Genomic DNA, 12530 nt, shown 5'->3' on the forward strand with positions numbered 1-12530 from the left:
AAAATGCAGATCTCAATAGACACAACTATATCATGTGATCCTACTGCTTCATTTGTCAAAACTTGAGACTAATATTAACAAACACATATGGACCAATGGTCATTGAGAAGTAACAAATTAAGCAAGCTCAGGTTTCATTGTCCCTGAGAAAACTGCTCCAAAGAGAGAAGAACATGCACTGTTAAATTACCTAATAAATGAACAGACATACATGTACTGCTTGCTACAGGAGCATCATTTCTACATTTTGTTTTATGTTTTCACACAACACAACACGGAAAACAAGGAAAATGAATCCAAACAGGGAAACCACTACACAACCAACATCAGTTTTTATAAACAATTGACATTCAATATCAAAGTGATACTCGTACATAACTGGATAAAATGGATGTCATTTTTGTGCAAAGTCCACGAATGCCATCGATATATCATCCACTATAGCAACAAGAAAATTCTGAAGAATGGTCCTGGACGCAATCAGCAGAGAGAGAGAGAGAGAGAGAGAGAGAGAGATTTTGCAAACCACCTACGTCTTGGATCACTACTCTAGTGATCTAAACGGTCAGAGGGAGTACTTTAGTTACTGTCAATTGCTCAAACAGAACAACAGCCGCTCCATACCAACAACGACTAACAAGAGAGGCAAACTTAAACCTTGATGAAGCCATGCTTGTTGCTCCAACCCCAGGTCTTCTCAAACTTCCTTCCCTTGATGTACAGCTTGGTGTTGTTGCGAGGCACGCCAGGAGCCTTGCCAAAGTGCCTTACCGCCTCACAGGCATTCTTGGGTCAACTCAAGAGGATCTGCAAATGCACACATTTGCAAATAAGAGTCCATTCACAACACTACTGGAAGGACTACTAACACAAATAACTGAAGTGTGTTCCTGGAATTAAATTTAGAAGTACACCTCAACTGCACACCGCTGCCGCCGCATTCTTGCATGAAAAAAAAACCCAACTGAGAGCAAGAGCAGCTCAGACAAACACATCATCAAACAGTGGAGACCCATCATCAATTCTAACAAAAAGTAACGAGAAAAGGGCAAATGCCTTAACGTAACCCAACTATAGCAATGGTAACAATAAACTTCCAATCAAAAAAGCCTATGTGGAAACAAGGATCATTCTAGGAGTGGAAATAAGCAACATTGCACAGCGTCAACCATTAAAATCCAAGCCCAAAAGAATGCACCAGTTCATCCCTTAATCTCTGAAGTAGGAGGGGATAAAGAAGTATCATAAGATTCAATATCTATTCTTTTCAGCATGAGAGAATTCTACTTCAGACATATGTAGCATAGTTCCTATGTCTCAGCAAGTACTACCTATACAGTGCTCAAACAAAACAATAGTCGCTCCACACCAACAACGACTAAGAGATAGGCTGACTTAAATCTTGAAGCCACGGCTGTTCCTCCTTACCACGAGCCTTCTCAAACTTCCTTTCCTTGGAGTGGCGTAAGGTTTGGTGTGGCTGTGCGACACACCAGGATCCTTACCAAAATGACTCACGGGCATTCTTGGGTCCCCTTGAGAGGATCTGCAGATGCACACATTTACAAATATAAGAGTCCATTCCCAAGACAACTCGAAGGACTACTAACACAAATAGCTGAATTATATTTCTAGAATTAGATTTAAAAGTGCACTTCAACTGCAACCACTGCATAATAGTAACGGGAAATCATGTTATGAAACTAGTGTGCTCGGATTAACGCTTAGCCCATATCACAAATGACTCACAAAGGGAATTTTTCGGGATTACAATACAATAATGGTGATATGTCAGGATTAAGCACTCATTATCATAGAACCACTCAGTTGAATGTTATTACATACTAGAACTGCAGAATCATTCATCTTGTTGTTATCTTCAACACCCATGAACAGACATAATAATTTGGGTTATAATATAAGATGAGAGAATATTAATTCGGCATGGTTAGTTAGTTTAAAGGATAGTAAAATAAAGAATTGTGAGTTCTTAAATAAGGTGCCTATCAGACCTACCAAGTGACATTCACGACTTGCACATGCCTGTGTGTGTTTCTTTTTCTTCACTAGTCATCTATTGACAAAGAACATGTTATAAAACATGAGCAATAGAAGATTTGTATATTCTCATTCTGGTTCTGCTACCATATCTATGTATCAGGCTAGATTAACAGGTAAATAGCTAGCAGTGCTCCCGCTTTTTTCCTGGGTGCAACAGCTGATTTGTCCTTTGTAAACATATATGAGTTACTTGAATTTTTTTTTTTGAGAAACTTTGAGTTACTTGAATTTATTTTACTGACAACGGATAAATACTACTATGACCATGCAGAATTGCAGTTTAGAGCTCAATCTCAAAGTTTTCGAGAAAAATAATGGAGAGAGCAATGTTTGAAGAACAGGAAGACTGCGGTCTAGTTGTTTTGTGCGATAGCAGTCAGGTAGGTCTACAGTCTAGTTACATCACACAGCACACCAAATATATCACTTATCGTTGACACAAAACACGCGCGGTCGTTGTACAAACTGATTCATGTATGACAAAAAATCACAGCAAAATGAATCATCTTGGAACCAACAATTGTTCTTTGTGTAGTGTTGCACAGTAATGAAGTTTACCATGGCGGGATGGCAATATTTTACAAGGAGATCAAGGTCGCCTCGCTAACAGGCATCCAAAAGGGCAACTCCTTAAAACCTAAAAGCAGATCAGATTGCACTACATAATACTAACTACAGAGTGTGGTGGCCAAGGCTCAGCTGCGCATGCGGAGGCGCACAGGGATTCCAGTAGTGAATCTAGGTAGTACTGCTTCACTGAAAACAACACACAAAGCACGCATTGTAACACTAAATCATCACAATTGTATATTCACGAATCCCAGTTGTTGTCTTAACCAGCCAATAACAAACACATTGAAACTTCACCAGGTGAAAATACATAACAGAAATTCTTACTAAGAGTTATCAAGACTACAAACACATACATATACATATATGCTGCAGGATTAAGCGTCATTTTCACAAAAAACAGAGTGTGTTCTTAGGATTAAGCACTTATTATCATAGAATAACTCTGCTTGGACGTTATTACATACTAGAACTGCAGAATCATTCATCTTGTTGTGATCTTCAACACTCATGAATAGACACAATGATTTGGATTAGATATAAGATGTGAGAAAATTTAACAACAAATATTAATTTTGGTAGGTTTAGTTAGTTTAAAAGATATTAAAATAAAGTATTCTGAGATACGAAATCAGTGCCTATTAGACCTACCAAGTGACATTCATGACTGGCACATTCCTGTGTGTATTTTTCTCCTTCACTGGTCATCTAATGACAAAGTACGTGTTTTGACAACACGAGCAATAAAATATTTGTGTACGCTCATTCCGGTTCTGCTACCGTATCTATGTATCATGCTATATGAGAGGTAAACAGCTAGCGGGGCTCCCGTTCTTATCCTGGATTGCAATGACTGATTTGTCCTTTGTCAACATATAATTGAGTTACTTAAAATTTTTTACAGACAAACGATTAATACTACCATGACCATGCAGAAGTGCAGTTTAGAGCTCAATCTCAAAGTCTAAGAGAAAATAAAACAGAGAGCAATTTTTGAAGAACAGGGTCTAGTTAATTTGGGTGATAGCACTGAGGTCTACAGTCTAGTTACATGAGAAAAGACACGCCAAATTTATCATTCATCATTGACAGAAAACAAGTGCAATCATCGTAAAAACTGATCCCTATATGATCCAATTCACAGCAAAATGAATTGTCTTGGAACCACAAATTGTTCTTCGTGTACTGTTGGACAGTAGTAATTAAGTATACCACAGCTTGATGGTTGTGGGCACACAAATCATGAGAAAAGGAGTGGAGAAGCTGAGTAGCTTACCTATGCCGTAGTAAAAGAAGAAGCGGCCATCCGAGGCGCAGGGGGAGCCACAAGGGCGAGCGTGCTTATGTGTGAGCTGAGCCACAAAACGGAGCTCCCTCTTCTTATCCAGCTCTTCAACACGTCCTTGAGCACGCTTGTGAGGGACCTCCAGTGGGTGGTGCAGATCAAGGTGTGAGTCCACTGAGAGTATCAAAGTTTGAATTAGAAATGTTAGTTGCTGATTAGACAAGAGGCCATGCATTGCAAGCAGTAAATATGTTAACGGGTTGAAAAGAAAACTACTTCCTGCAATTTCAAAGGACATGATAAACATAAACATAGAGAGAGAAGCCATGCAACTTATTATCCTATACAAAAGCCGGAGGAGCTCAGTTCTGAAGTATTTCTCCTATACCTTAATATTCTACTCCCTCCATCCCATAATATAAGAACGTTTTGCAAGATGTTTCAGCTTGCAAAACGATGTTGCATTATGGGACGGAGGGAGTAGTACAGTTGCTTAAAGCTGCACAGTTGATGTTTTGATGTGAGATTCACTGAGATTGAACAATGGATATTATCGCTAAACAAGAGCATCACATTGATCTTTTCCAGACAATCAATCCGGCAATTGATTCAATAATAATCAGGAAGTAGGTGGTGCTCAAAACATAAGTATCTATAGATGCAAAATTGATCAATTAGCTTGATTGGGAAGTGTCCTGAACCTAAGGATTCCACCAAACAAGAGAAACGCCAATAGGCTAGAGCTCATTTTACAAAAGTAAGTGTAAACCTTGAGCTTATTCCTTCAACCTATGCAGAAGGTTAAGACCCTCAATATAACACGAGAGAATCAGAACACTAGCAGTTATAGTTCATGTTGGAGGTCTGCCTAGACTCTGAAACTTATGAAGGAAAAAAAGCAATGAACTTCAGTTGACATACATCATTCAGAATGTAGAAGATTTCGCCTTGCGAAACATGAAACGACAATGGAAAGGGAATGCCAGCTGTAAAACATAACATCATTCACACGATAAAAATGTTATCAAACTAGTTGTGGTGTGAGAGGGAACTAGCAGAGTGAGGCAACATTGAACATCCTGCGGCAGCAATCGAAGCACTCAATATTTCTGCACTGTACTAGTACTACTAACTATGGCATGCAGTGTACTAGTAAAAACGTATTGCAAATCACAGATGACATGGGTGGAGGCAGAGCTAGACTCACCTAACCTATGGTCTCTGTCGGTCGTCGTGGAGGTTGACGCCATGGGTGCGTTGAGGATGGTCCTCGACCTTGTGCTCCTAGGCAGAAGTGGTCGATGCGTTTGCTCCTGCCCAGATTACTTACATACACCGGTGCACAGATTTCAGAATCGAAACCAAATCAGAGATGCAAGAGAGGGAGACGGAGAGGGAGAGGGCTTACCTGAAGGAGGAGGCTTTGCTGCGGACGAGGAGTAGGACGGGGTCATGCGCGACTTGAGCTCGCACGGCGAGAGCCACCGACGCCGGTGAAGGCGAGCAGGGGCGACGACGGAAAGGACGGGCGAGTTGAGCAAGGTGGCCTCCGGCAACATGTTGCGGGGAGGGAGCCGACCTCCGTCCTTGACGACGGCGCTGGCGGATCTGGGAGGGAGCGCCGCTGACCTGGTCGCTCGCTCCATCTTCCCCTCGCTTTCGCTTCTCTTCTCTTCTCTTCTCCTCGGATAATGGGAGGGGAGGGGAGGGGCGGCGGCGATGCGGGAGAGAGCGGCGGCGGCGGCGATGTGGTGGACGCGGAGAGGTCGGGGGAGAAACGTGGGTGGGTGGGTGAGTGGGGAGATGATTCCGGTGGTCGCTGGCTCCCTCTCATTGGTCAATCCAGACGTGCCACGGATCCATGTCCGTCTTCACTAAGATCTCAACCGTTTATCCACATCCGACGGAACACAGATGGCCCGCTGTTTGAGGAGAGAACGGGAGCAATAAATGAGCCGGGTAGGTAGGTGGGAATTGGTTGAGGGAGCCGAAGGGACCAACGGTGTAGATGCGCGCGTAGGGTGGCGAGGACGTTGGCTTCTAGCTAGGTCGTCCAAGGTGTTCGAGGATGAGCCCGTTGGCCTCCACCAGGCTGAAAACGAGGCCAAAATCGTTCGAGTCGGTTGAGCGGACGAAGCTGGACATGCATGTCTCCGAGCCTGATCCAATCGATGAGCGTCCTACTCAGGTGTCCGTTCGTCAAACAGGGGCGCGGCCCTTCGACGCTAAGTTGCTGGACTTCATCCGTCCTATTGCCGTTGTCGTCCAAGGCTAGCTAGGTTGCTCGAGTAGTTAAATAGTGTCCATCGCAAAAAAAAAGATCGACAGATAGTGTTATAGCAATAACTCTCCTACTCAAGGTCCCGCCCATATCCTACATGGCACATCACATGAATGGTTAACAAAAGTCAATGCCAGTCAACACAAGTTAAGGAAGTCAACAACACTCCAAGCAAGCTCTCATGGTTCCAAGCAAGCCACTCGTCAACTAAAGCCGAAGTAAGGCTTCATGGTCCATGATGCGAGTATTTGGGCGGGTGGCTTTCAAGCGACGCATATCAGGCGGAAAACACATGGTGCGAGAAATTTGGTGGGAAACGTTCAGGCGGGAAACACACGGTGGCAAAACATATCAAGAGGTAGTACGTACGAGTGCATGCACGCATGGCTTCAATTTTCCATGTCGATCAAACGAAACCAACATATGCTTTGTTTTTCCAGAACAATGGATGCATGCATGTCGATTATCAACCTGATACACTAAGACAGGGGCACAAGCTTGCACGCATGCCCCTTCTCCCCGCCCGCCAGCCCGGCTGCACTTTCGTACACGCCACCCCCTCCCCCGCCTGAGCCGGTGAGGTGGGCCGCACTCAGTGCGGTCTCTTAGACTAGCCACAGTGGGAGTAACTTCGGTAGTAACATCGAGTCCAACTCAGCAAATTTGCTTATGTGGCAATGAGTTAATGAGGAGAGATGTAGTACTAGTAACTTAGCTAGTTGCTGTAACATCACATGTCCCACTGCAATATGAGTCTATAACCTAATAAATGAAGCTTTGTATGTTACCACACTTATGTTACTAGTGTATGTTACTATGCATTGTGGCTAGTCTTAGTTTTCATTCTGAGTCCCTCCATCATTGCGCGTGGGTTGTCGCCCCCTCATGTAGCCCCGTCTCCTTCTCTCATACACCTAGGACCTCGCTGCCAACCGTGTGGTAGAGGAGAGGGGCGGTACAACAAATCTGTTGGTCGGTTCGCTTTATCTGAAATCCGACACTCGGTTTTGTAGCTTAGGAACCACACAACTTGCTTGTAGCTTAGGAACTCAAATTCCTCATTGTGACGTCTTTTTAATTCTGGGAAGAATTAATAATACTAGTGATCATTGGAATAGTTTTTTAGTTGCTTTTTCAGTAGGATAACAAAAATGTTATTTCGGGGAAAAGGAGTATACATACCTCAACAAGTTGTGTGATCATGGAATCCTAGGGGCTCTATCATTTCCAACTCATTTCACAATGAAGGCCACGTCGTTCTCTCTCTCTCCCAACCCAAATGGATGTACTCGGTGATACATGGGAAAAACTCTAGGAGATTCCTTAAAACTCGAGCCTTTATAATGGTTTTGAAGGGACCTTTAGAAAGGAAGGAAACTCTAGAGCAACTTGGCAAAGTCATATTCCCTAAATCTGCAACCACTATCATTCTAGTGCTCGAGACTGGTAGATGTACTGGGCTATCTAGCGCATGAGGTGCGCCATCGACACGTCGACCTTTCCATTTTTGGAAAGTCACGCATGATCACACTTTCCAGTTCTGGATTTTGTCCCTTTTGACATGTTTCAAAAATCCATGCGTACACTTCAAAAAATGCTTGTGGCAACTTAACAAAAATTCAGTTGGAAATGTCAAACTCTCGGGATATTTTTTTTGGGAGTACTTTTTAGACTTTCAAACTTTAAGAATGTTGAAAAATCTGAAACCTCAACTTTCAACAGTTTGAACTCTTAAACTTTCAGTTTTTTAGAACTTCACGGGAGGTGAGGGCCAAGACGCCTCCACCCTGCACCTGGCCGTAGCATCAACTTCCTTCCTCTCATTCGCTGGCGTCAGCTTGGGGATTGTAGATCGTGGGAATCAAGTAGCAAACGCAGCGGGGGACGACCGGGAGTAGTAAGCCGCTAGCTATGATTACCATCCAAATTCGAATCAACTTATACGAGTATATACTCCCTCCGTACGAAAAAACTTGTCATCAAAATTGACAAAAATAAATGTATTTAAAACTAAAATACATCTAGATACATCCCCTTTTATCCATTTTGATGACAAGTATTTCCGGGCGGAGGGAGTAGTTAGCACTAACGGGCAAGTAGCAAAACACACATATATATACACGAATCTCGCGACAAACATACGGCTTCCGATCCTATATACAATACACTATTCCCTCTGTTTCTCTTTAGTTTGCATATAAATTTTGGTCAAAATCAAATTTTGTAAAGTTTGACTAACTTTATAGCAAAAAAATATAAACATCTATTATTCTAAAGTTATATGTTATGAAAATGAATTCATCATGCATATAATAATATTGATTTTATAGTGCGAATGTTGATATATTTTCCTACAAAACTAGTCAAACTTTAAAAAGAAACCGAGGAAGTACAAAATAGACTTTTTAATACAGTAGAAGAATAGAAATCCCGTATCTCTCTCTCGGGCGCGTGTGCATGTGTGTGCTACTGTAGCTGTAGGTTTGATTAGATTATTAGATTTGGAGATGGATCGCTGATGTACGATACGATTCATCAGAGGGCCGCCGGGGAGGAGATGGTGCCACGGAGGAGCCATTAGTTCATGCCGCCGTCCGGACGCGGGAAAGACGTACGGGCACACCGACAATTCCTTAGCCAGGCTCGATCTGCAGGTTGGTTTACATCGACCGCGATTCTCGCCGCCGATGGAGCACATGCATCATATGCATGCATGGACGTGCACGGCGGGGTATGTACGGTCCCCCGACCGGAGTTTGAGGTTGGGAGTTCTTGCGCGCGGTGGCTTTTGGGGTACGTGCTCCGTTCACCGAACTCGGAGGTCGAGTCGAACGAACGACGGAGGAGCACCGGAGGCGTCCGACGGTGGCAACCAAATCGCCATGGCCGGAACTGGGGAACCTCCGCAGCGGGTGGATTTGTGAGTCGAGAACTCTGAGAGTTTGACCCCGTCGAGGAGTGAGTAGACCGTGGCCGTGGTCGATCACCGGGCAGCTTCATGTCATGTCGGCGCGCGGAATGGGAGAAAAGGTTGCTGCTTTGCTCGGAATTCGAACCGGTCGGAGTCGACGGCGGACGTGGTGGTCCGGGAGGGTGCGGAACGGCGGGGAGGGAGGTCCGGCTGGAGGTGGAGCCGCCGATGGCATGTAGATTCCTTCCGAATGAGGAGGAGGAGGAGGAGATGGGGCCACGGCCACGGCGGAGCCATGCCGGAGGCAGGGAAGACGACCAACGATTCCTTGGCTGTTGGTTGAGTGAAATTAATAATCAGGGTGGCGACGATCCATATGGCGCCGTTTTGGTCGCCGATCACATCACAGTAGCGTGCACTAGGTGCGCGCGGCTGGCACCATCGCCGGCGTAGACATGTGCAGTTGGGAGAACGATTGTCGCTGCCGTACGTCTTGGGCGCCGATGGAGCACATGCACATGCATGCATGGACGTGCACGGCCACGGCGTGGTATGTACGGCCCCCCGAGGGAGAGGTTGGGATGGGAGCTCTGGCGTTGGCTTTTGGGGTACGGGCTCCGTCGACCGCAATCACCATGGACGGAACCGGGGAAGGTAGCTACTAGCTAGGCTCCCTCCGCGGCAGGTGGATTTCTGAAAGGTCGGGCAACGACGACGGTCGAGCTTCACGTGGGAGACGGCGACGCGCAGAATGGGAGAAAGGTTGCTGCCTGGCTCGGGCTCGGAATTCGAGTCTGAATCGACGGCGGCCGTGTTGGTCGGTCGATTGGGTGGTGGTCCGGGACCGTGAGTCTTGAGGACTCGCGCGCGGATGGCAGCGTGAGGCTACGGCAGGCGATTGAGGTCTCCTCGCCATCGCCGGCGCCGGCATGGGAAGTAGGAGAGGTTGGTGTCGTGGGGAAAATTAAAGAAAGAGGAGATGTGGAGTTTGCGCTCGCTCGCAACGGAGAAGAGAATTAAAGGGTGTTTGTTTCCAGGGACTTATTGGCTTAGGGACTTAAAAAAGTCCCTATAAGTCTCATCTAAACCAAATAGGAGGGACTTATAGGGACTTAAAGTTGGCAGTTGGGACTTATGAAATAAGACTCTCAAGGAGGGACTTATATGGACTTATAATTATAATATGGTCTTATAGGGACTTATAAGTCTCAGTAACCAAAAAGATAGAGACTTTTTAGGGACTTAGGACTAAAAAAAATCCTAGGACCAAACAGGGCCTTAGAAGAGAAGAAGAAGAAGAAAAGGGAATGCAAGGGAAGGAAGCGTGCCATCCATCGACTCGCTCGTTTCAGTGCACGCGAGCGCGTCTCCACAAGATCGTTTCCATCCATCCATCCAACCGCTCTCTCTGTCCTGTCCTGCTCGGAAACCAGCCATACTCATAATACTACCAAGTTACCAAGTAAGTGAATAGGGTACGAGCAGTGGCTTACAGGGAATACTTTATTGGCATCACCGATGCAGTTGCAGACGGAGCCGGACTGACCCCGATAAAAGATCTTGATCGATCAGTCAAACTCTTCAAGCTTCAGCATTGACAGAGCCGAGCTCTTTGACCATGCTCCGCAGATTCTCCCAGGACACCCCGCCGGGCGCCGCGGCCTCCTCCGTGTTGACCTTCCACCCAGCCGTGCTCCCCCACATGTCCTCCGCCTTCATCGCATGCCTGACGTGGCTAGCCACCTGCTCCCTCCTCACCTCGTCGTCAAGCCGGACGCCCACACCCCACACCTCGCAGGCGTACTTGCAGTTGGTGTACTGGTCGACGAACCCCGGCCAGCACACCATCGGCACTCCGGCAGCCACCCTCTCGCAGGTCGAGTTCCACCTGTTATGCGTCAGGAAGCACCCCACGGCCGGGTGCCCTAGCACCTGATCCTGCGGGCACCACGTGGTAAGGAAGCACCGCCCTGCAGTCGCCGCGACGAACTCCGCCGGCAGTGAGCTCAAGCCAGCGCCGGCGCCAGCGCCGGGGACGAGGTTGTCCCAGATGGACCAGAGAAACGGTTGGCCGCTGGCGGCGAGGCCCCACGCGAACTCGGCGAGCTGGTCGGTGGAGAGGACCGTAAGGCTGCCAAAGTTGGCGTACACGATGGAGCCCGGTTGTTGCGTGCCCAACCACGCGGGGCACTCGCTGTCCTGCTTCCACAGGCCCAGGCCGCTGGAGGAGCCGGAGGCGTCGTCGTTCCTTGGCGTTAGGTGGTGGTTGAGGAGGGGGCCTAGGGGACCGACAGTGTAGATGCGCGGGTATTCGGCGCGGAGAGCGGCGAGGACGTCGGCTTCTAGGTCGTCGAAGGTGTTGAGGATGAGCGCGCCGGCCTTGGTGCAGCCGTTGGCCTCCACGATGTTGAAACGGAGGCCAAAATCGTCCGGGTCGGTCATGCAGACGAAGCTGGAGGTGTCTCCGAGGCTGATCCGCGGCATGCCCGGGATCCAGTCGATGACCGTTCTACTCAGGTGTCCGTTCGTCAAGCAGCTCTCGTCTGCAAACATACATATGTAATAACAGTACAAACAATGAAACAAATACTAGTAAGTTTACTGTAAGTTGCTCAAAAAACAAAGGTTTGCCAAGTTGCTCGAAAATTTATAATAAGTCAATATTTTATTATTTTTTAAATAAATTAAGGCAATGTTTCGAGGCAAAGAGTTGTAAAAATCACATTGAGTTTTGAGAAACGAATTTTTTTATTGTTTCTCAATTGGAGCATGCAAAAACTCCAAACCAAACTAGATCAACGCACTCTACACTCTTAGCACCTAGGAGATCGACAAGTGGATAGAAGGAGCTAGCCTGACTCGGGGAAGACATCACAAATAAGCGCCGAAGATGGAGTGCATTGCATCCCGGATGCCCATGCTCACAACACCAACCAACACATGACAACACGGCGCCCCAAGCCTCGCCGCCGAGGCAAAAGAGGCAACCCACACCAGCTACTCCTCCGGAAGACACCCTGAGCACCCAAGAAGCATCTCCTAGGAGAGGACGACGCCATGGCGCCAACGCTGCATGGCTCGGCAAACCGAGCCTAAGGTTTCCCCCGGGGCCTGATCAGGGGATGGACATGGCCATGACAATGCCTCCAGGGAGGAGACGAAGCCCACAAGGCGTCGTTGTTGCCCGCGGCCACAACAACCCACAGGTTTCTCTTTGGCCATGTTCATCAAGTTTCGATACTATGCCTTTATAATCTCTCGAAACCTCCAAAAAGATTTATTGAGCAATTTTTTCACCGTCACCAACCCATGTTCCACAACAATCTAATCTAGAGCTATTTTTGATACCTTGTCAGACTAGGAATTCACCGTTGGAGCTATCTTCATCAACACCGTTGGAGTTATCTTCATCAACCCATTTT

At 46.6% G+C, this 12530-nt stretch overlaps 1 protein-coding gene across 1 annotated transcript in view; it reads right to left on the minus strand.

The window, feature by feature from the left end:
• Positions 1-10689: 10689 nt before the first annotated feature.
• Positions 10690-12530, minus strand: part of LOC119305426 (7-deoxyloganetin glucosyltransferase-like) — a 5397-nt gene continuing 3556 nt past the window's right edge. The window contains exon 3 of the mRNA XM_037581940.1: positions 10690-11651. Coding sequence (XP_037437837.1) covers positions 10690-11651 — 962 coding nt within the window. The remainder of the gene's footprint in view (positions 11652-12530) is intronic.

The sequence above is a fragment of the Triticum dicoccoides genome, chromosome 5B (assembly GCF_002162155.2).
Source record: "Triticum dicoccoides isolate Atlit2015 ecotype Zavitan chromosome 5B, WEW_v2.0, whole genome shotgun sequence".
Classification (NCBI taxonomy): domain Eukaryota; kingdom Viridiplantae; phylum Streptophyta; class Magnoliopsida; order Poales; family Poaceae; genus Triticum; species Triticum dicoccoides.